The sequence below is a fragment of the Salvia hispanica genome, chromosome 2 (assembly GCF_029641045.1).
Source record: "Salvia hispanica isolate PSC_SH4W2 chromosome 2, Shi_PSC_v1, whole genome shotgun sequence".
In the NCBI taxonomy this organism is placed as follows: Eukaryota; Viridiplantae; Streptophyta; class Magnoliopsida; order Lamiales; family Lamiaceae; genus Salvia; species Salvia hispanica.
In genome coordinates this window covers 63,369,903-63,393,985 of record NC_142693.1, presented here as the reverse complement: position 1 = coordinate 63,393,985, position 24,083 = coordinate 63,369,903, and the positions used below count along the sequence as shown (strand labels likewise).

Sequence of the window (24,083 nt, the reverse complement as noted above, 5' to 3'; positions counted from 1 at the left end):
ACATGTTCATATTCTCCACTACATATTATTACGATGACATGGCACCCTTAGAGCTTGTATCTTCGCTTGAATTTTAAGCCCAGAAATCGATTGCTTAGCTTGACTCCTCATTTCTCTTACATGCTTCCCTTGCTCGTAGAGGTCAAAAGATTTTGAGAGCTTCTTGCCTGTTTTGCTAAGAGTGAGATGTGAAGTAAAATGAGGACAGATATGGGAATTAAATAGTGGTGTGTAGCCGATGGAGTAGGAGAAAAGGATGGTGATTCTGAAAGATTATTGTTGCTCTCCATCATCGAAGATTCAACAGATCAGTGGCGGATCCATAACCTGAAAATGGAAGTGGCGAAAAATCATGACTAGATATGTTCATATGTCATCATGGTTCATTGTCAACCACAGCTATTGCCTTTGGCTAGTGTGGCGAGTGTTGGTGCTGTAACATAGACCAGATATGGCACGAATAATGGAAAAGGGAAGGGCTCGATAAAGTGTGATCAACAAAGTCCTATTTAGATTCGAGTGTCAATGCTGTAGGTAGGTAGCCCTGTTTGTGTGCTTAATACTTTCAAAATGCTAGACCAATCTCTTGAACAAGGGGATTCACTGATGATTTCTGATGCATGTGCCAGCTGAGTCTCGTCATACTCCTGCAAAGGTGCGAAGCTAGAACCTCTATACGACTCCACATTTTCCTTTCCTTTTTCCTCCATACGTCGCCCCTGCCTTCATTTTTTCGACAAATTAGCATTTACGTATACTCCTGAATACTCGAATGCCATATATAAATATCACAACAAACATTTATTTTACTCTAAGTATACTTAAATTCAAAAGATTTTTCTTCACCTACTTATTTTTTATACTTTTTCGATCATATCTATATAGGGATGTACTAGTATAACAACTAATTTTAAAGTTACAACGTACATCCAACCACGTGCTGCCATGTGGCACGAAAAATGCAATATTGTATACAGAAAAATGCAATATACATTTTGTAGAAGCTATAAATGAATTTCGGCAGATTGCATTTTTGTTATATGCAGATTGCATTTTTTATCATTGAGTTTTGCATTTTTGATATTGACGGTTTAATTTGCATTTTATATATAGACGGATTGCATTTTTATATGTGAAAATGCAAAACTTAACAATAAAAAATGCAATTATGTGAAAATGCAAAACTCAACACTATAAAATGCAATTTACATACAACAAAAATGCAATCTGCGAAAATGCATATACATATAGATTGCATTTTTGTGTATAAAATATTGCATGTTTTGTGCCACATGGCAGCACCAGATTGGATGTACGTTGTGACTCTAAATAAGGGGGCACCCTAGTGCTCCCCTATATATTTTATTTAAATTACACAATAACTAACGTACATAACTTTATATTAATTTATTTATATAGCAAATATACATTATTAATAGTAAAAAATTATACAGCTTGAAAATTAAAATACATTTAAGATATTATACTAAAAACATTCAAACTTAAATAAATTATACTTAAGATATCATAATTACATCAACATATAATTTAGTTGTGTAATTTACTTATCTATTTAAATTAGAGCTCCTTGAAAGCAACAAATTCCATTACTATGAAAAAGAATAAACACCAAAACCCTCTATAAATGAATTCCACTTTCAAGAATTGAAGCAACATGGATTTCTCAGTAGATTGATCGCCGGCGGAAAAAGCTCTTGGCCCCCTTTTTAACCTCACCGAAGTTGATTTGTGGTCAGTGACATCTCTCTATCACTCTATGTGTGTGTAATTAATGGATGATTGCAAAAGTTGGACAATTTTTACTCAATTCAATAGTCCATTATGAGTTTCTTTGTTGATCAATTTGATTTTGGCTCAAAATCGAAAAAAAAAAACTAAACTAATATTATAATCTTGGTAAGTTGGTAGTATTTTGAATTGCTATCCTGAATCTGTTTGGTTTGTGTTAAATGCACAAACTGGTGATAAGTTTTTCTGTTTTCACTTTTAGCTTTCTTGAAGTTTTTGAAGATTATCTGATATTAGTGTTGGACAATGATTGTTTGATGTTTGAAGATGATTAAAAATCTGCTCGGAGCCCCAAGACATGGATGTAGATTGTAGAGCTAGAAAAACAAATGGGTTTCGTGAGGTACACGGAATTGGAATTGGAATTGAATTGGATGGAATTCTAATTCAATTTCAAATCCTATATTGTAAAATGAAGTACTTAATTAATATGAAATCGAATTTGAAGAATTTGTCCACACACTACACACAAAATACGCTCACACACACTTTACACAAAATACATAGTATACTATACACAAATACACACACTTCACACACTACGCCCTCTACACAGTTCACGCATTACACACAAAATACACACAATACAAAACACACACACTATACACAAAATATACATATTCCACACACTACACAAAATACACATACTGTACACACACTACACACATTACACACAAAATGCACACGCTGCACACTATACGCATAATACACACACTATACACACTACACAAAGTACATACACTGCACACACTATACGAAAAACACACTCCACACATTGCACACTCTACTGCACACACTATACACAAAATAAACACGTTAAACACACTATACAAAAAATGCACACACATTACACACTACACAAATTTTACACAAAATACACACTATAGACAAAACACACATTGCACACACACTATTCAAAAGCTGAAATTTCAAATTTATTTCAGTTTTTCAGTTTGGTTCAATTTAAACTTTTTTGCAAATTTTAGTCTTTTGATTCAATACGGTTTGGATCGAAAAACAAATCTAAAAACTGAAAAGAAAATAAATCCAAAAAACGGATGCTTGAAATGTGTGTAGTGGGTGTAACATGTGAAGCATTGGCGAAATGTGTATAGTGTGTGAAAGTGTGTGTAGTGAGTGAATGTGTGAAAGTGTGGGTATTGTCTAGTGTATAGAATGTGAAGTGTGTTTAGTGTGCGTGAAATGTGTGTAGTGTGTGAAAGTGTGCATAGTGTGTGAAATGTGTGAAGTGTGTGCGAAATGTGTGAAAAGTGTGTATAATATGTAATGCGTGTGAAATGCGTGTAGTGTATGAAATGTGTGTAGTGTGTGATGTGTGTGAAATGTGTGAAAGTGTGTGTAGTGTGTGAAGTGTGTGAAATGTATGTAGTGTGTGAAATGAGTGAAGTGCGTGACATGTGTGAAATGCATGAAGTGTGTGTTGTGGATATTTAGAGAAGCTATCTTATTTTATGGCTCTTTGGAATTCCAGTTTTCTACTTTTCATATGGAATTCTACTTTGTGAAATGCATGATGTGTGTGTGTGTGATAGTGGAATTGAAAGATGTGGAATTGCAATTCAATTCCAAATCCAAATATTTTTGTGCTACCAAATATTGGATTTAGAATTGAAGGCTCCAAATATTTTTATTACGGTGATGGATTGGTGTGTCATCATCTTTCATTGTTAACATTAGCTATAGCCTTTGGCTAGTGCTAACCATCTTTAAGTCATTCCAACACATATTCCTTCCACGAGAAATCTTCTAGATTTCACCACATGAATAGAACATCTTTTGTTTCCAACGTTTGAAATTCCATCTCGGGTCTTTCCGCCTGAGTCATAGCCCTTGAGGGTGTAATCGGTGTCAACATTGAAGTATTGGCGCTAGCGATGAAAGATCCTATTCAGTACGAATGGTTCATGTAAATTGTTCTATGCTTCGAAGGAGGGTGAAGGGACCTTGCTTTAAAGTCGAGTCATCAAGATGTAGTTGGATTTGTTTCATATTGTAAAAAGTCATATATTCGTAGGAAAACACTGAAATGTGACTAAAAGGTTCATATTTTGAGTTTTTTCTAATATTACACCCCTATAGAAATTTATTTAGTAAATGTAAATGTCAAATATATTGCATCAATTATTTGGACAGTTGGGCAGCTAAGTGGTCTCCACTTAAAAATTATTGAAGAAAGGCAATGCAACGTGGGCCGAATGAGTGATTCCAAATGTTTAGAGGGTGGGCGCAAGCTATGGAAAAAGTTTGAAGGGAAAGCAAGGTGGTCCCAGTAAACATTTAATTCTACTTTTGGCTTTGACAATCAATACTTGCAAATTCAGATTGAAAAGTAAAGGACTGAAACCAGTTACATTCATCCTCTCACATTCATCATTCTAATTCAGATTAAATCGTTAATTGTTGTTGATCCATAATGGCGGAGGCATTTCTTCAAGTCCTTCTTGATAATCTGAGCTCTCTTCTCAAGGAGGAGATCGGACTCATCTTGGGCGTCGACTATGAGATGAAGAAGCTCCGGAGTACTCTCACCACCATCCAAGCTGTGTTAGAGGATGCTGAAGACAAGCAAATCAAGAGCAAGGCTATTCGACAATGGCTGCAGAAGCTCACCGCTCTTGCTTATGAGATCGATGACATATTGGATGACTGCAACACTCATGTCTCCAAACTCAACCACTCTCATTCAAAACACAGTCGCTACAGCCTTAAGAAAATTATGTATCGCCACAACATCGCAAGGAGGATGAAGCAGGTTAACAAGATTGCGGGCGATGTTGCTACGGAACGCGCTAATTTTCATCTGCGCGAGATGCCTGTCCATAGGCCAAGAGAAGTTGCTCTTGCCTCGCGCGAGACAGCTTCCCTGTTGAACCATTCTCATCAGATTTATGGCAGGGAAGAAGATAAACACATGATTGTCAAGATGTTGGTGAATGATGTGAAGGAGAAACAGGAGATGTCTGTGCTGCCAATCGTGGGCGTTGGCGGCCTTGGAAAGACAACTCTTGCTCAGCTAGTCTTCAACGATCCACAGGTGGAAGAGCACTTTGATCTAAGGATTTGGGTTTGTGTATCTGATAATTTTGAGATTAAGACTTTGGCGAAGGCCATGATTGAATCTGCGACAGGGAGTGGAAAAGCTTGGGATTTGCAGCACTTGGATGCTGCAGTGCGTCACCTCTGGGAACTGTTAAGCAAAAAAAGATATTTGATTGTCATGGATGATGTTTGGAACGATCACCAAAATAAATGGTTTGAGTTGAGAGACATTCTATCATGTGGGTCAGTCGGCTCATCTGTTATCGTCACCACGCGTCAGAAGAAGGTTGCTGATATAATGAGAACACTTCCATGTCATCACCCAAGGGGGTTGTCAGATGAGCATTGTTGGGCACTGCTACAGCAGCGCGCTTTTGTACCAAGAGAAGAGGTGTCTCCCCAGTTGGAAATTATTGGGAAACAAATCGTGAAGAAATGTGCAGGAGTGCCCCTGGCTGCAACAACGCTTGGAGGAATACTACGATTTAAAAGGATAGAAGAGGAATGGATACATGTGAGAGATAGTGAGATATGGAAGTTGTCAGCAGAAGAGAGTTTGATAATTCCAGTATTGAGATTGAGTTATCATCATCTTCCATTGGAGCTTAGGCAATGCTTTGCTTGTTTGGCAGCCATTCCAAAGGACCATTACATTGAAAAGGAAGAATTGATCCTTCTATGGATAGCACATGGCTACATTTCATCGAAAGAGTCTCAACAAGTTGAAGATGTTGGAAATCAGATATGTAATGAGTTATTACTTAGATCTCTTCTACAAACAGATATTGATAACAACACAGTGATCGGTATGCATGATCTCGTTCATGATATGGCAGAATCAATAATGGAGAACAAAGTTCCCGGAATACGAAGTGAAAGAAATCTTGCAAGTGCATCAACTATCCGCGAGGTAAATTTGCTACAAAAAACTTCTCTGTTTCCTAAAACTTTTCAGCAAGATATGACCATTACCTCCATCATTGAGCTCACAAGTTTAAGAGTAGTAAATGCAAAATCAGTTAATGATTTGCCTCCTTCCATCGGCAATCTTAAACATTTGCGTTACTTGAATTTGTCTAGTTCCGAAATTCACACTCTCCCCAACTCGTTGTGTAAACTTTGGAACTTGCAAATCCTCAAGTTGGATTACTGTCGTAAACTTGTGGTTTTACCTAAGAAGCTAACCTCCTTACGTAATCTTCAACATCTATGTTTGTGGGAATGCGAGTCGTTGTCTGAAATGCCATCTAAAATGAGAGAACTAAATGGCTTAAAAACATTGAGTTTGTTTGTAGTGGGTCTCAAGAGAGATAACCAACTTGAGGAACTGGAATTCTTGAACCTTAGTGGAAGGCTCGAGATTAGGCATTTGGAGAGAGTAAAAGACCATATGGATGCAAAGAAAGCAAAGATTGGAAAGAAAAACAATCTTCGAGAATTGAGATTGTCATGGGAAAGAAATGATCTATCTAAGTTAGAGGAGGGTGTTGATGAACAGGTGTTGGAAGCACTTGAACCTTGTCCAAATATTGAATCTCTTTCTATAAATGGCTTCAGTGGTAGATTTCTTCCGAGTTGGATGTCAAATTCAACTCTAGGAAAAATAGTTAAGATTGATATAAGTGATTGCGAAAATTGTAGGCATTTTCCACAATTGGGAGAGTTACGTCATCTTGAGAGGCTGTTCTTAAGGAATGTGGGGGTGGAGTATATTATTGAAGAAGATGTTGGGAATGGAATCCCAGTAAAGATACAGTTTGTGGCTCTGAAAAGACTCCATTTAATTGATCTTCCGAATTTGAAGGGGCTCTCAAAGAAGCAAGTGAGTAAAGTAGCATTCCCAAATCTTGAAATCCTATGGATTGAATGTTGCTCTTCATTAATACTCCCACCACTCCCATCCCTTCAAAAGTTGGAGAATCTAAGATGCAGTAACTCAACTTTGGCGTTATTATCTGAGCAGGACATTCCTAGGAGTCTTTGCGTGGAAATTGAGGAGAGCATAACATGTTTCCCAATAGAAACACTGGCGAAATTCAGTAAGCTTCAGTCATTAAGAATTAAGTTTGCCAACGAGATATCTGTGACAAGAGAAGGTCTGCAAGCCTTAAAACAGCTTACACTTTTAAGTCTAGACAGTTGTCGAACAATGAGATGTTTACCAGAAGGGATGTTGTGGCACCTTACTGCTCTGCAGACCCTGCGATTATCAGAGTGCCCAGAATTAGTAGAGCTGCCAGAGGATATTAAACATCTCAAAAATCTTGATTGGCTTGTGTTAGAGGGACTTCCTAAGATGACGTGCTTGCCTCAAGCCTTTCAGCACCTCACTTGGCTCGTGTTAGAGGATCTTCCTGAGCTGGAATCACTCCCGGATCAGCTACCGTCTCTTAATACACTCAAAGTTACAGACTGCCCAAAGGTTGTAACGATTCCAGCTCTGCCAAATCTGAAAGAGCTAACAGTCAGTGGTTGCCCACAACTGGAAAGGCGATGTCAGAGAGGAAGCGGAGAGGATTGGCACAAGATTGCCCATGTTCGCCGCATTTTTGTTTCTCCAATATAATTCAACTATTTTTGATGTTTAAGTTCTTGATTGATAAGTTACATAAGTACAATAAGTGTTTTGTGTTTTAGAAGATCTTAGCTAGTTTTTTGATGTGTTTTTATCATTGTCTTAACTATGATGTTGATATAATCTTTCATCGCCAACCTTAGGTACGAGCACTGGTCTAGTTTGCATCGTGGAACTTCAGAAGAAAACTGCTTAAGAAACGTAGTTGCTGATTTTCATTGGATGGAAATAAACGGACACCCGAACTCTCTCCATCAGGAGGCCTCTTTGGTGATGACCCACATCACTGAACTGATAGTAGTTTTCTGATTCTAAAATAATATTTAGCCAAAAACTTTCTTCTTCATACCAGCACGGTTTTTCTCATCTAGTGGCTACCATAAATCCTTGGAGGTATATGTGCTTGTATTTCTTGCACAAGAAATCTCCTTGGTTTCACACATCAAAGGCAACATGGGTATTAAGTTCGTCTCTTCCTCCAATGCGACGCACCCTTCGTAGAACATTTTTGTTGCCAATGTCTAAAATTCAATCCCTTGAATTTCTCAAGGGTCGTTGGCCCGAGCCATGTCCATTGAGGAACACTGAGATCATATGAAGTTGGGTCGTTGGAAACATTATCCTTCCCAGGATCAATTTAAAAAATTCGATTACTAGGGACTGTTTTGGCTTGCGTACAGAGGCCTATCCCCGAGCTTTGGTGGGGGCTCGAGTGGATGCTTCAGAAACCAGATAAAAAGGTTCAATACCACGGTTTGAATCAAAGGGAAGGGAGTTTGAAAGAAGAAGTTATGGATCTTCAAAGTTTAACCAAATTAGTGTTAGGATTTAGGACTTGGACTTCCACGAATCAGAGTTAGAGTTTAACCAAATTAAAGTTTATATCTCCCGATCTAAGAATCCAATTAGTCATTCAAGAAACTAGGGAAGAATCTTATAACATTTCTTCTTCAGTTGGAAGTACTTAAAAATAATTGAAGGTTTGTAAGATATCTAAGATACAAAAAAGATTGCTCAAAACTTGGTGGAGACATACTATACTTGAAAGTTACTCTTCATGAGACGCTTAAAGATCTCATTTTATACGAGTTAATTTAGTCTATGCTCTAAGGAACATGTACCTGCATCAAATCCACAAATTGAGATTTCAGCATGTCGGCCGTTGGAATTAGATGTTGAACTTTATTAACCAGCTCTCCTTTTGGGTTCTTGCAGGCTTACACCATGGAGTTGGAAGCAGAAGTAGTTAAACTAAAGGAGGCCAACGAACAATTGCAGAAGAAACAAGCAGGGATAATGGAAATGCAGAAGGATCAGGTTTGTTGAATACAGCTTTGGATATATGGCAATGGTGACTCTCACTTCCTACTAATCCCATTTTCCCATTACTGGAAACTGGATTTTTCTCCACTCCCTACTGATCTTATTTTCCCAATTTCCGAAAGTTGAATTTTCATTAGACGATGCTGCCCCTTTCCATCAAGACTCATTCTTTGATATTTTCTTAAGACTACTTTTCCCGTCGTATCTTTTTAGCATTGCTGATGGGATGATGATCCCCATGCGAAACAAGCATTTTCTCATAATCTTTCTGTTTGATGCTGGCAGGCGCTGGAGATGGTGAAACAGTAGAGTGGGGCGAAGAGACAATGCTTGTGAAGGGCACAGACTGGGCCGTGGTAAGCACCATGTGGAAAGAGATACGTCTGTGCAAATAGTACATAGAATACGACGTAGTTCCTGTTGTTGTAGATGAGTATAGAGAGAGTTAGAGGAGTAGCGCTTCTTCATCTTCTTAGGTTCCATTGTTTATGATGGAATGTAGGTGGAAAAAGTTTTCAAAATGAAGGTTAGTTGGTTAGGTACAAAGACAGGTAGGGTGTTGTTCCAAACTCCCAAAGTGTCGTGTTTCTCATGTTCGTACTCGTGTTCATGTAGGCATAGAATAGGTTACAGTTTATTTATATATTTACATTGTTTATGAGTTTCTGTTTCCTGTTTTTGCTGCCTTCTTCAATATCTTATGATAAGTGTTTAGTATGTTTTTGCCGCCGTCTCCTTCATTTGCGCTCACCGTGCTCGCATGCACAGGAGAGTGCCTCTTTATTTTATTAATAATAAGTTCATCTGGCACAAGATTGCCCACGTTCGCCGCATTAATATTTCTTAGGTATAATTTATCTTTTTTTTCTTGATTATATGTAAAACAAATCGAGCTCAACTATAACTCTAGTAATTTGTGTTCAAGCGACATCATTCTTCAAGATTTAGAAGATGTACCAGAAACAACATTGGAGAAAGAATACTAAGATGGTGAGTAATTGTATTTCAGTGTATTCTTCTTTATTTGTTATATACATACAATATACTAACTCTTAATCTTGTTTATTTCTTTATGTTTCATAGTGTTGGAGGAACATTGAAAAGTTGGCAATGTGGCAGGGGGCAAAGTAGTACATCTTTGAGTGTGCATAGTCAAATGCAAGTGTCTTAGAATATGGGGCTGAATTTCTGTTTTGCTCAACTATTTGGTGGAAAGATTTTGATTGTGTGCTTGTAGTTGGATGATTTTACTTGGAGAATCAAGTTTGAAGAGATGGTTTTATTTTCTAAACTGCTATTGTCATATCAGTTTAAGGGAGGGTGTGTTGATTGATTTGACTTGACTCGTATCTACTTATATACTGTATTTCTTTGCTACAATGTTTAGAGATTAGCTGTTATTCTGCTGAGTTAACTTGTAGTATCAATTAGACTTCTTTTCTACTTATCTATTTCTTTCCCATCTTAAGGTTTGAGTTCAGTAGAATTACATATCTTGTTGCCAACATTTGAAATTCAATCGAGTCATACATTTCTCGACCTGAATCATGGCCATTAACGGTGTAAACATTGAATTGTCAGGGGCAGCGAAGAATGATCCTATTATGTTGTTAGTGTTATGTTGTTTCCTTTCCTTTTCCCTCATACGTCGCCCCTGCCTTCATTTTTTCAACTATCATCCATAGCCCATACGCATTAGCATTTTTTGACACACATCCTCCTTGTCTGCTGGCTTATGAGCACAGTTTGCATGAAGGTGACCATACATGCCGCAACAAAAACTATGGTCGCTCAAATTTTCATATTCCACCTTAAATTCCTCTCCATCTCATCCATCATAAATTTCGACACGAGCAAGTGCGTGAGATCAATGTCCATGGCTAGCCTTGCGAATTTTCCTCGTTGCATTCCACTCGTGTTATAACCACTCTGATTGCCTTCCCTATTGCCACTTCAAGTTGCAAGCCCTTATCGTGTCCCACAGTTTCCATCGTTCCTCCATGTCCGGCCCTCCAAGGTCTGGTAGAGTCGTAGCGATATCTCAGTGCTTTACCTTCTTGGTTGCTCGGACGTATTCACTTTACCGTGGGGACGGCAGTCAGTCATCGGCGTGAGACGAAAAATTAGCATCTACGTGTGCTCCTGAATATTCGAATACAGTGTGATGTAAATTTACAATCATAATATTTTATTCATTAAATTTAAATCTAAGGAACAAATAGACAAAGAAAAGGTGTCTTAGTGAGTGGGATGAAAAAGTATTAATTGGGTGAAGTGGATCCTATCATCACACCAATAAACAATTTAATCTTGATTAACATATAGACAAACCGTCTAATACACATCTAATTATTCCATTCCTAACATTTGAATTATTGAACAAAAGACAATGAAAGGTGGCACATTATTCTACTCTTGCATAAGGGGTTGTTTAGTTTCCATGATTGTATCCGAGATTAAATTTGAAGCGCGTTTGATTCATGAGATTTAATCCCACAATTCAATCCTGGATAGATAATAATGGGATTATTAGTCATAGCTAACCCCTTATGACTAAAATAATCTCACGACTCAATCCTAGATTATACTCCCTCTATCCGCGAATAAGAGACCCGTTTTTCCATTTTAGTCCGTCCGCGAATAAGTGTCCCGGTTCACTTTTACCAAATAGGGTCTCACCTTCCACTAACTCATTCCGCTCACATTTCATTTAAAATTAATATATACAAATGGGATCCCTATTCCACTAACTTTTTTCCACGCACTTTTCTTAACATTTCTTAAAACCCGTGCCATCCATGAATGAGACTCCTAATGGCGGACGGAGGGAGTATCTTTGTATTATTTTATTTTGGAAACCAAACACCATGTAACATACCAATATACCATCATCCTTTGACATTCATACTTCTCATATCTGCTTCGCCAATCAGAAAAAGAATATTAATGGCAGAGGCATTTCTTCAACTTGTTCTTGACAAACTGATCTCTCTTATCAACCGGGAGATCGGACTGATCTTGGGCGTCAACGAGGTGATGAAGAAGCTCTACAGCACTCTCACCACCATCCAAGCTGTGTTGGAGGATGCCGAAGACAAGCAAATCCAGAGAAAGCCAATTCGAAATTGGTTGCATAAGCTCAACGATATTGCATATGTGATTGATGACGTATTGGATGAGTGCAACACTCATGTCTCCAAACTCGACCACTCCCATTCAAAACCCATGATTATATTTTTCAAATTTATGATTTTTTTAAAAGGGGTATTGACATCTAATATCACCATACTTTCAAAAAATTGGATTTTTCCAACGAACTTTAAAATTGGCAAATAATATAAAGAGAAATACAATACCAATTCTTTATAGTGTAACAACCAAGAAACGTTTCAATCAATAACAAAATCGAAATGTTTAGTGGACAAAATTAACCAATAAAAGTTTCAATCTTTATAAGCATATGGACAAATGCATACAACAATTATTCCGCTGCTATCATTACAATAATCGCAAATATAATACGATAAATTAAAAGAATTTGACCGATTACATGTTAGAGTTTGTATACTAGAAATCACGTTTCGAGTGATTGAATACTGTAAAACTCTTATTTTATTTTCCAATAAATAAAACAGATTATTTTTGTCATAATGTTGTTATGTTTTACATTTAATGGATGTTAATGCATGTTTAAGTGTATAAGTTAACTTAACAAAGTCTATGTCTTTGTTTTAGTAGACCGGTTGTGGGCGTCGTCCACTTTAAGGTAATACGGTCAGTTCTAAACAAAGAAAAAGATGAATTTCACAACCTAGATGGAATTTGACTACCCATCGAGAAAGGTTGCAATGTCAGTCCGCATATTTCTAAGCCTTACTGAAATAAGATGACATTGGTGTGGTATAGCACTGAACGGATCTAACAGCAAGACTTGCCTTAGGCTATCTACTGAAAGGCGAGGTCTTGATAAATATTTATTTCTTAATCAATGTAGGTTAGCATTGAGCATACGGTATTGATTATGCACTACTTTGACTTATCAAATGGTGCGGGTTTTTCGTAACCCAATGATCCTGATATATTTGGTAGTGGTGATCGATATCTAGCGGTGCTAGGATTGCTATTATATTGAATCGTGCGCGAGCTGAGTCTCGCTTGATAATGTCCTCAAGAGGAGCGCGAAACGAGGTTTTATTATTCGGAACCTAGCTAGTTGGAGTGTGATTACTCTATGAATAATAAATAAGCGTTTCATGCTAAGTCCACTCTTGGAATTAATAAGAAGTTAATTAATTAAGTCAATAGAAGATATTAATTAATTAATAGACATTTTAATCTTAAGCACGGGAAATGAAAGTTAAACGAAAACCCGGATTACTTATAATTTCGGATTTGGATGGGGAGAGTTCAATATTACTTATGTAGTGGCTGCTCGTAATATTCCAATTATAACTTATATTAAATTGTGGGTTCAATTTAATTAGTAAAAAGTAAATTGGATGAGCCCATATCCAAAACCTTCCATAGATCCCTGTCTGGGCCCAAAAGGATCTTAATATAAATAGGAGAATAAAGGAGACAGAAAACACATTTTTCTCATCATTGTATTTTTTTCGAAAATTCCCCCCCAGCTGAGGAGATTTTCGAATTCCTCTCCTATTCCAAAAAGGATTTCTTCTGTCTTCTTTATTTAAGTCCTAGTATTCTAGTAAGATCAGCCCACACTGATATTGGGATACAGTTCGTGAACCAGAGAGAAGATTTGTGGTTTAGTACTCAAAGCATCACGTGGAGAAGAAGCTAGCCATCTTCAATTCTTTGGAGAATTAATTAGGTATTTTTCTGCTCCGTAGAAAAGCATGTTTTAGGTTTCAATATTCTTAAAGCATGATTGATTCAAGTTATGAGCATGGTACATGTGATAATTACGCGAATAGCTTTTGTCTAAATAATCTGCTAAATAGATCTGATTATTATGTGATTGATTTATTCTCGCCCGCTTCCGCTGCCAGCACCTTCATTACATACCTTCCTCTCACATTCAGCCTTCTCATATCTCATTTGGCTAGCTGAGAAAGAACCACTAATTGTATGGCAGAGGCATTTCTTCAACTACTTCTTGACAATCTGAGCTCCCTTATCAAGGAGGAGATTGGACTAATCTTGGGTGTCGACGATGAGATGAAGAAGCTGTGCAGCACTCTAATCATCATCCAAGCTGTGTTGGAGGATGCTGAAGACAAGCAAATCGAGAGCAAGCCAATTCGAGACTGGCTGCAGAAGCTCACCGCTCTTGCTTATGAGATTGATGACATTTTGGATGAGTGCAGCACTCATGTCTCCAAACTCAACCACTATCATTCCAAACTAAGCCGCTACAGCCTCAAGAAATTATTGTATCGCCACAACATCGCAAGGAGGATGAAGCAGGTCAACGAGAAAGTGGAGGCAGTTGTTGCAGAGCGTGTTAAGTTTCATCTGCGCGAGATGCCTGTTGATAGGCCAAGAGAAGTTTTTCTTGCCTCACGCGAGACGGCTTCCCTGTTGAACCAGTCTGATAAGATTCATGGTAGGGAAGAAGATAAAAACAAGATTGTGAAGATCTTGGTGAACGATGTGAAGGAGAGACAGGAGATGTCGGTGCTGCCAATCGCAGGTGTTGGCGGCCTTGGGAAGACCACTCTCGCTAGACTAGTCTACAATGATCCACAGGTGGAAGAGCACTTTGATATAAGGATTTGGGTTTGTGTCTCAGATAATTTTGAGATGAAGACTTTGGTGAAGGCCATGATTGAATCTGCCACTGGAGGGAGTGGAAAAGCTTCGGATCTGCAGTCCTTGGATGCTACAGAGCGTCATCTTTGGGAATTGTTGAGCAAAAAAAGATATTTGATTGTGATGGATGATGTTTGGAACAACCACCAGAATAAATGGTTTGAGCTGAGAGATGTTCTATCATGTGGCTCAACTGGTTCATCCGTTGTCGTTACCACCCGCCAGAAGAAAGTTGCTGATATCATGAGAACACTTCCATGTCATTGCCTGGAGGGGTTGTCGGATGAGCATTGTTGGGCACTGATGCGGCAGTGCGCCTTCAAAGCAGATGAAGAGATGTCTTTGCAGCTGGAAATAATTGGGAAACAGATCATGAAGAAATGTGCTGGAATGCCCCTCGCCGCTACAACGCTTGGAGGAATCCTACGGTTTAAAAGAAGAGAAGAGGAATGGATACATGTGAGGGACAGTGAGATATGGAAGTTGTCGGTAGAAGAGAGTTTGATAGTTCCAGCTTTGAGGTTGAGTTATCATCATCTTCCCTTGGAGCTCAGACAATGCTTTGCTTATTTTGCAGCCTTTGGTAAGGACCAGTACATTGAAAAGGGAGGATTGATCCGTCTATGGATGGCTCATGGCTACATTTCATCAAAGGGGACTCTTCGAGTGGAAGAGGTTGGAAATCAAATATGTAATGAGCTACTACTCAGATCTCTTCTGCAAGTAGATGAGTATGAAAATATCAGCATGCATGATCTCGTTCATGATCTGGCAGAGTCAATTATGGAGAACAAAGTTCCCGGAGTACAAAGTGAAAGAAATCTAGCAAGTGCATCAACTATCCGCGAGGTAAATTTGCTACACAAAACTCGTGTTTCCTAAATCTTTTCAGCAAGATATGAACATTACTTCCATCTTGGAGTTCACAAGTTTAAGAGTATTAAATGCCCCTTGTAGCACAGTAAAAGATTTGTCTCCTTCCATCGGCAATCTTAGACATTTGCGATTCTTGAATTTGGCCTCTTCAAAAATTCTCACTCTCCCTAACTCGTTATGTACTCTTTGGAATTTGAAAATCCTCGACTTGAATTTCTGTGATAGACTTTTGGCTTTACCTAAGAAGTTCACATCTCTACGTAATCTCCAACATCTAGGTTTGTATGGCTGCATCTCGTTGTGTGAGATGCCATCTAACATGAGAGTGTTAAATGGCCTAAAAACATTGAGTTTGTTTGTTGTGGGTCTCAAGAGAGATAATCAACTTGGGGAACTGAAATGCTTGAACCTCGGTGGAAAGCTTGAGATTAGGCATCTGGAGAGAGTAAAAGACCATATGGATGCTAAGAAAGCAAAGATTGTAGAGAAAAACAATCTTCAAGAGTTGTGTTTGTCGTGGGAAAGAAATGATTTATACAAGTTAGAGGATGAAGTTGACGAAATGGTGTTGGAATCACTAGAACCTCACCCCAATCTTGAATCTCTTTATATAATAGGCTTCAGTGGTAGATATCTTCCACGTTGGATGGAAAGTTCATCGTAGAGAAAAATAGTTGAGATTTATATAACTGATTGCAAAAATATTAGGCGTTTTCCGAAATTGGGAGAGTTACCTTATCTTGAGAAGTTGCATTTAATAAATATGGGGGTGGAGTATATTATTGAAGAAGAAGAAGAAGTTGGGAGTGGTGACCCAGTAAAGATACTGTTCGTGGCTTTGAAAAAACTGCTTTTAAATAATCTTCCAAATCTGAAGGGACTCTCAAAGAAGCAAGAGAGTAGTAAAGAAGCATTCCCAAATCTCGAAACTCTTTCGATTGAGAGTTGCTCTTCATTTGTATTGCCATCACTCTCGTCCTTCGGAAAGTTGACACGACTAGCATGTAGAAGCTCAGATTTGGCTTTGTTATCTGAGCACGACATTCCTATTAATCTGTTAATCGAAGTTGAAGAGAACCTGACATGTTTCCCAATAGAAGCGCTGAAAAAGTTTAGTAAGTTGCGGTCGTTGACAATTCAGAATGCAAAAGAGATCTCTTTCACAAGAGAAGGTCTGAAAGCCTTAAAAGAGCTTACACGTTTATGGCTACGGAGTTGTTGGACAATGAGATGTTTACCAGAAGGGATGTTGCGGCACCTTACTGCTTTGGAGGACCTCGTCATATCGAATTGCCTAGAATTACTAGAGCTGCCCAAGGATATTAAACATCTGCATAATCTTAAAGGCCTCTCGTTATATACTCTACACAAGATGACGCACTTGCCTCAAGTCTTTCAGCACCTCACTAACCTAGACGTGAACGATCTTCCAGAGCTGGAATCACTCCTAGATCAGTTACCATCTCTCTCTATGCTCCGTGTTACAAGCTGCCCGAAGGTCGTAACCATTCCTGATCTGCCAAATCTGAAAGTGCTAGAAGTCAGTGGATGCCCACAACTGGAACGGCGATGTCAGAGAGGAAGTGGAGAGGATTGGCACAAGATTGCCCACGTTCGCCGCATTGATATTCCTCAGGTATAATTTATCTAATTTTTCTTGATTCTATGTAAAACAAATCGAGCTTGACTATAATTTCAGTAATTTGTGTTCAAGTGACATCATTCTTCGAGATTAAGAAGATGTAACAGAAATAGCATTGGAGAAAGATTACAAAGATGGTGAGTAATTGTATTTCAATGTATTCTTCTATATTTATTTTTGTTATTTACATACAATATACTGACTCTTAATTTTGTCCGTTTCTTTATTTTTTTCAGTGTCAGAGGAACTTTGGAAAGTTCACACGAAGTAGTTGTGGCGCTCCGGAATTTCGTTCCCTTATTTCGAGATAAATCGGACTTATTAGCTTATTTAATTTCCAGTAGAAGATGTGTAATCGTACCTTCCTCGTTGTATTTCGGAGTAGTACAGCTTTGAATGTGCATAGTCAAATGCAAGTGTTTCAGAATATGTGGCTGAATTCCTGTTTTGATCAACTTTAAGTATTTGGTGGCAAGATTTTGAGTGGTGTGCCTGGAAAATCAAGTTTGAAGATATGATTCTGTTGAATGATTTGACTTAACTCATGGAGTATCTACTTATCTATTCCTTTGCAACAATGTTTAGAGATTTGCTGTTATTTTGAGTTCTCGTGTGAGAGCAACTCCAAGGGGAGAAGGTAAATGAAAATTGGTATATCATGTTTATACCTTCTCAAAAAGTGCCAATATACCTTTCTAAAAATTAATCAACTCCAAGGATAAAAGGCATATAGAAAGGTATATCATTTAAAAAAATAAAATAATAGTACAAAAGCATTAAAAAAACATAAAGTGTAATTTCTCAAATACCTTTTCCCTTATAAAATAATTTTTATGAAAAGAAGATAAATATGGTGGTTATATTATTTTATCTCTCCATCAATGGAGAACGAGATGATGTTAATCTTTATTGGAAACGACATGACGAAATTAATTAAAGTTTTCCGTGAACTTTAATTAAATAAAAGAAATGCAAAATTTGAAGTAAATATTTAAGCTTCTAAATTAAGTAAAGTTGAATGTTTATTTTACAAAAGGCTTTGGGCCATGGAAAAAATGGAGGTCCAAAATCAAATAAATAAAATATACAAGTTGGACTCCTATCTAAATGAGTCCAATCAAATTAAATAAAATTGTGGGAGATCTTTGAGCCCACTTTTTTTCTTCTTCAAGGTAGTTCCAACCTAAAATCTGCTCCGGCTTCCAGCTTCCAGCATCCATCCCACTCCGTAGTCGTTACCTGCGAGGAATTAAACAACGAAATAAATCCTAATTATGAGGATTTATCACAATTAACTCAGCCACTAATTACCAATTAAACCACCAAAAATAAATCCTAATCATGAGTATTAATCATAGATTAAGTGCAGACACTAATTATCCTTAAATCACCAATTAATTGAGAATTAATCTCAATTAACCCACATGATCCTACACCCTCAAATATCACGGTAGTTACTCCCCATTCTCACTTTCACATCTGCACTTCCAAGCAAATTGATTGAGAGAGAGCTGAGAGAGTAAAGTGAGGAGAAGAGCTGTTGGTTTACATTCTTTTTCCTATCACTGCAAGTCACGAAATAGATATAGAGGGATTCAAGGGGCTGCCTAATCCTCAATTCAACTCCAAAGTAGGTAATTCATTTCAAGATTTATGTTTCAATCTCCACAATCCTTTCCAATACTACAATATACACGAATGCCTCTTGACAGAAACAATGTGCCAAGCCAAGGGGTCCATTCCTTTCGGCCTTACAAACTCCACAACCAAGTTTACATCGCGAGGTATATTTCCTTCCCATCTCCGAATCATGAACTTTTACCATCTTGTTCATCATACATCAACTCCCACACAAGTAACTCGAATGAACTCAATTAACATGTAACATCGATCAATCAACAGAAAACGAACACAATCGATCGAACAGTCACGAATTCTAACTAAATCGAAACGCGAAAAAGAATATAACTTGGTAATGAGAACTTATCTTCGGGGTTAATCGGGGCTGTGCGGGGTTGTTTAGGGAGGTGAGGAGGAGAAGTAGGTGACTGGAACCTCGGTTTCTTCAAATTGGGGAGGATAGGGAAGAGCGAGAGCCGTGACTCTATTCGCCAGAATCGCGTGGTGGTGAGACCGGAAGAGATGACGGAAGTGAAGGGTTTACGATTTGGGGATCTCCAATGTTGGAAACGAATTGGGGGAGAGGAGACTCTCTGGTACCCTCCCATGGCGAATCACCGAGGTGACGGGAACAGCGATCGCCGGCGTGAGGGAGGAGGCGACGAGAATTTGGGGCTGTTCTAGACCTGCCCAAGGTTTACAGAACCGGCGGTTAAAGCCAAAACCGTAACCGCCGGTTATGGTTTCGAACCGAAATCGTGAGAATTTTCCCGAACCGAAACCGTTGATTTTTGAACCGTGGTTCGATTCAGGTTAAAAAATTGTCGAACCGAGACCGTGCAGGAACCGCCGGTTCCGGGCAATTCCAAACCGGAACCACGAAAAACCGGCGAAAAACAGTGAAATCAAGCCGGAACCGCAAAAAAAACCGCCGGTTCGGAACAGTGAAAACCTGCCGAAAAACCGCCAGTTCGGAACCGAAACCGAAACCGGCGGTTTTGGAACCAGAGCCATAACTGCGAAACACCCTCCGATTCGATTCCGGTTCAACAATTTCCAAAACCGTAACCGCCGGTTCCTGAATCGTAGGCACCTCTAGGCTGTTCTCAATTTGAGGATTTGGTGAAGGAGAAGAAATGAGGGAGAGAAGGGCGGATGGACCGATGGTGGAGGAGGGGAGTTTTATTATTTAATTTGTGCCTCTCCCTTATTTTGTTGTTGGGCTCTCAAAATTAAATTGGTGACATAAGGTGCCTTTTAATTAAAATATGTGGGCTGTCAGAATTTAATTTGTTGGACTAAAATAAGGGTTGAAGGTGTTACGTACGGAAGGAGGGCGCGAATGGTTGGCCGGCATAGCCAGCGATGCCTTGGGTGGCCGCCAAATTTGAAAAGGAGTTTAAGACGACGTTCTAAAAACCACAACAGTCTAATTTTCCTTTCCGAATAATTTAATTTTTTTAATTGATGGAGTACTTGATTTTAGAGGCTAATTTAGCATATTATATTGTTTGCGAAAAGGCCATCTCTAGAGCAAGTAGAGGTTGGAGAAAGAAATTTCAAGTTAGGAAATTTAAGCGAATGAGGTAGACATTCTTTTAAATAAAGAAAATATCTTTGAAGTATTTAAATTCTCAGTATGTTCTATCTTGCCATGTTTTATTTTGAACATTGCCTATCTGTTTGTCTAGAAAGGGGTTGACCCTACTAGACCAGTTTAAAGAAATCGAATTCCGGTTTGAGTCTGGGGTGAGCCCTTACTCAGGCTTGTGTACACCAGGGACCGTGCGCCATCCTTCGTGTTCTAAACCACCACCAATCGCCAGCCGCAGCAGGCGAGTCCAGCCCTCGGAGCTGCTGCCCTACTCCATACCGAGACCTTCCCAGCCCTTGCAACCGCTACCAGAGACAGCTCCATTGTTGGCCTCTAATCATCTTCCACAAGCTTCTGTCCCGAGCTCAAGGAAAAAGGAGTGGCAAATGAATCTGCAAAATGCTGATGAGTACGGTTTGATACATAAAGTTGTGACTTGTACTCATGATGTTGTGGGAGAAGAAAACATTGTTGAAGATAAATGGAAAGAGAATGAGATGAGACCGAAGGGTTTAGTTGGGAGTAAAGATGATGAAGATAGTGATATATTTAAGATGATCGAAATGATCACTACGCGCATTCGATCCTGGTACATGTGTGAGTTTCAGCAATCAAAAAAGTGAATTTCTTGCTGTGCAAATAGCAAAAACGGATCCATGTGATAGCACGAAAGAGCTTCCACATGAAGAAGTAATCAAGTGCTTTTGTACCGTGGGTGTTTGAGATCCGCTCGTCGCTGGATTGGACTCGTTGTTGTAATCCATTGCTCGATGTTGCTTTTGTACAGAAATTTAGAGAGAAAGAAAACTCGTTAAAACAAGTGGTGCAAATGAAAATGAAATTAAAATCGCGTTTATATAGGTTTTCAAAATTAAAAAAAAAAAAAAAAACGAAAATTGGCGCTGGCCGATCGGCACGCCACAATGGCGGCCAGCGCATCGGCCAGCGCCATGAAATCGGCTAGCCCTAGCCGATTTTTTCGCCGATATTCAGCTAGCCGGTCGCAATGGTTCGGCTAGTCGACCGGCTAGCGTCGCGAATCGGCCAGCCGCCATTGTGGATACTCTTATGAGAAGATAGGCCTTTTAGCCAAATGCTAATGTGGAATGAGAGGGCTCTTCCATAGTGAATGCTCTTAGGGGAATTTAAAAGAGGGAAGTATTGTCTCAACAGTTTCTTTATCGGGACTATAGGGAAGTTAAGGCGTAGGGACTAGGGACTAGGGAAATTAAAAGAGGGACTAGAAATGTCACTTTTTATTGGGAAGATGGAAGAAGGGTTTAGTATACTTTCATATTTTATACTCCCTTCCGTTTTTTATAGTTGAGTCATTTTTCAATTTCGGAAAGTTTCTTTATAATTGAGTCATTTCTATATATGATAACTTTTTTTTCTTTCTTACTTTACTCTCTCTTATATCTACTTTATTCACTTTATATTTTATTCACTTTATACTTTATTCTCTCTACCTTTTTCTGTCTCTTACTTTTTTATCTATTTATTTAACACACACAACATTCATTTCTAAAACTCCGTGCTGAAAAATTCCGCTACTATGAAGAAATGGAGGGAGTAGTAGCATTGAGTAATCAAATATTGGGCCATGATAAAATGCTAACTAATAATTATGTCCTTGTGTTGATATTTTTGATGCAATGTGTTGAGATAATTTGTGCAGGAGCTGAGAACTCAAAATTTTTAATACGATTCAAAGATATTTTATTTTTTTAACAGTTTTAAGTCTTTAAATACTCTAAATATTTAAGAATTCAATATATATATAGGGTACATTAAAATGACACAACCTCTTAAGGTGATACCGTACCACTATGCGGAATAATTACAAATACTAGTCATCTTAACTACATATACAGTACTGTATAGACTTCTATTAATTATCATAATCACAAGATTCAAAGAGAGAAACAGGAGGATTTTGAGAGAGAAAGAAGTGCAAATTCTCAATGCCAAGGCAAAAGAACCCTTGGAATTCTCTTGACAGACAATGTCTGAGGATGAGCGGTCCTCTTTTCTTGTACGTAATAAATATTGGTTTCATTAAAATTGCACGACAATAGCCCTCGAAAATCCAATAGTGTTCGGAACCTTGTTTCTGGGCAAAAAATTAGGATTTAACAAAATACAGATAAATGAGATTTAGGAAATTTGGATAATACATTGGAAATTTAAAAATATGGCAATATTAATAATAGTACATTGGAAAATTGAAAATATTCAAATATAAGTTTTTCTATTTTTGGCCGTCCTCCAAAATTAGACCAAGCCTAAATATGAAAAGCTTTAAACAAATTCACTAACACTTCTTTCACTAACTTTTCCCCTTTCTCTCCTACTTCTTCCCACCCTCTCTTAGATATTATCCATAGCTTAAGACAGAAAGTCTTTTAATTAAATTCTGTTAATTGACTGGATATTTAAATCATATAATATCTTTTAGTAATTAAGAGAAGATATTATAAATTAAGATTTAAATCTTCTTCTCAGTCAGGGGTCCATGGAGGTTTGGATACAGGCCTTGCCCATCAGACTTACTACTAATTAATTTGAACCCACTATTTAATATAAGCCCAATTGGAATATTATTATTTTTCCACTATAGTAATAATATTGAATCACACATCCAAATCCGAAATTACAAGTATTTTGGGTATATTTTACTTTTTTATATACCTTTTCTCTTTGGAATGGATTACTTTGTGAAAGGGTATAGTTCCCTTTCTGAGAAAGTAAATACATGATGTATCTTTTCTATTTATCTCTCTCCCTCGGAGACACTATAAGTTAATAAATAAAGCGAAATTTCAATAAGTTATGTAACTATTTTCGAAACTAGCACCCTCTCATAATCTTTCTGTTTGATGCTGCCAGGCACTCGAGATAGTGAAACAGCAGAGCGGGGCGAAAGACAGTGCTTGAGAAGGACGCACACTGGCCCATGGTAAGGGCCACGTGGAACGAGATACGTCTGTGTTAATAGTACATAGAATACGACGTGGTTCCTGTTGTTGTAGATGAGTATAGAGAGAGTTAGAGGAGTAGGGCTTCTTTGCCTTAGGATGCATATCTCATGTTTCGATGGAATGTAGGTGGAAAAAGTTTCAAAAAGGAAGGGTAGTCGATTAGGTAAAAAGATTGGTAGAGTGTTGTTCCCAACTCCCAAAGTGTCGTGTTTCTCATGATCGTATTCGTGTTCGTGTTGACATAAAATAGATTACAGTTTATTTACATTGTTTGTGAGTTACTTTTTCTGTTTTTGCTGCCTTCTTCAAAGATCTTATGATCATTTTTACTCTGTTTTAATTTTGTTATTTTTAAGTCCTTTTTTAACTTGTTTTATTCTTGTAAGCCGGTTGCATACTATACCATATAATCACTTATTAGATTTGGATCTAAAATAATCATTTATGTAATTTACCATATGGATATAGATTAATTGATAAGCTAATATAGCAATTCGTTCAGTCTTGCTTGATTATTGATATTGGCTCAAAATAGAAAAACAAAAACTAAAAATATGATCTTGGTAAATTGGTTGTATATCGATTTGCTATCTTGAATAGGTTTAGGTTTAGTTTAGCTATTTGGGGTGGGACTTGGGAGAATGATTTTAAGTCTATAATTAGTACTCTATTTTTACGGGCCAGAGGGAGTAATACATAGGTCAGATTTTAATTGTTTTAGGTCGTGTTTTCTAAAAAGAACCAAAAATGACTTCCATGTAATATAAAACTGACATCCATATATTATTTGTGTTATGCATTAAGATTGAGTTATGTATATGTCACAAT

At 37.9% G+C, this 24,083-nt stretch overlaps 1 protein-coding gene, 1 long non-coding RNA gene and 1 pseudogene across 6 annotated transcripts; all 3 read left to right on the top strand.

Annotated features, from left to right (window-relative positions):
* Nucleotides 1-4,141: 4,141 nt before the first annotated feature.
* Nucleotides 4,142-10,210, top strand: LOC125222471 (disease resistance protein RGA2-like). 5 transcript variants are annotated; one of them, XM_089065649.1, is made up of 6 exons: nucleotides 4,142-5,779; nucleotides 6,833-7,405; nucleotides 8,660-8,761; nucleotides 9,053-9,614; nucleotides 9,693-9,757; nucleotides 9,851-10,210. In XM_089065649.1, exons 1-4 carry the CDS (start codon nucleotides 4,244-4,246, stop codon nucleotides 9,074-9,076), a joined length of 2,235 nt encoding a protein of 744 aa, XP_088921775.1. In that variant the 5' UTR covers nucleotides 4,142-4,243; the 3' UTR covers nucleotides 9,077-9,614; nucleotides 9,693-9,757; nucleotides 9,851-10,210. The 5 variants fall into 5 exon arrangements, with proteins under 5 accessions (XP_088921775.1, XP_088921774.1, XP_088921772.1 ...); XM_089065648.1 differs by having other exon boundaries at nucleotides 4,142-6,691; XM_089065646.1 differs by having other exon boundaries at nucleotides 4,142-7,405; nucleotides 9,053-9,123; nucleotides 9,536-9,614.
* Nucleotides 10,211-13,858: 3,648 nt separating this feature from the next.
* On the top strand, nucleotides 13,859-17,111 carry LOC125199885 (disease resistance protein RGA2 pseudogene; annotated as a pseudogene).
* Nucleotides 17,112-18,099: 988 nt separating this feature from the next.
* LOC125200718 (uncharacterized) lies at nucleotides 18,100-23,595 on the top strand. Its single transcript, XR_007172749.2, has 3 exons — nucleotides 18,100-18,694; nucleotides 18,773-18,844; nucleotides 23,164-23,595. It is a non-coding gene; the product is annotated as an uncharacterized LOC125200718 (long non-coding RNA).
* Nucleotides 23,596-24,083: the final 488 nt, after the last annotated feature.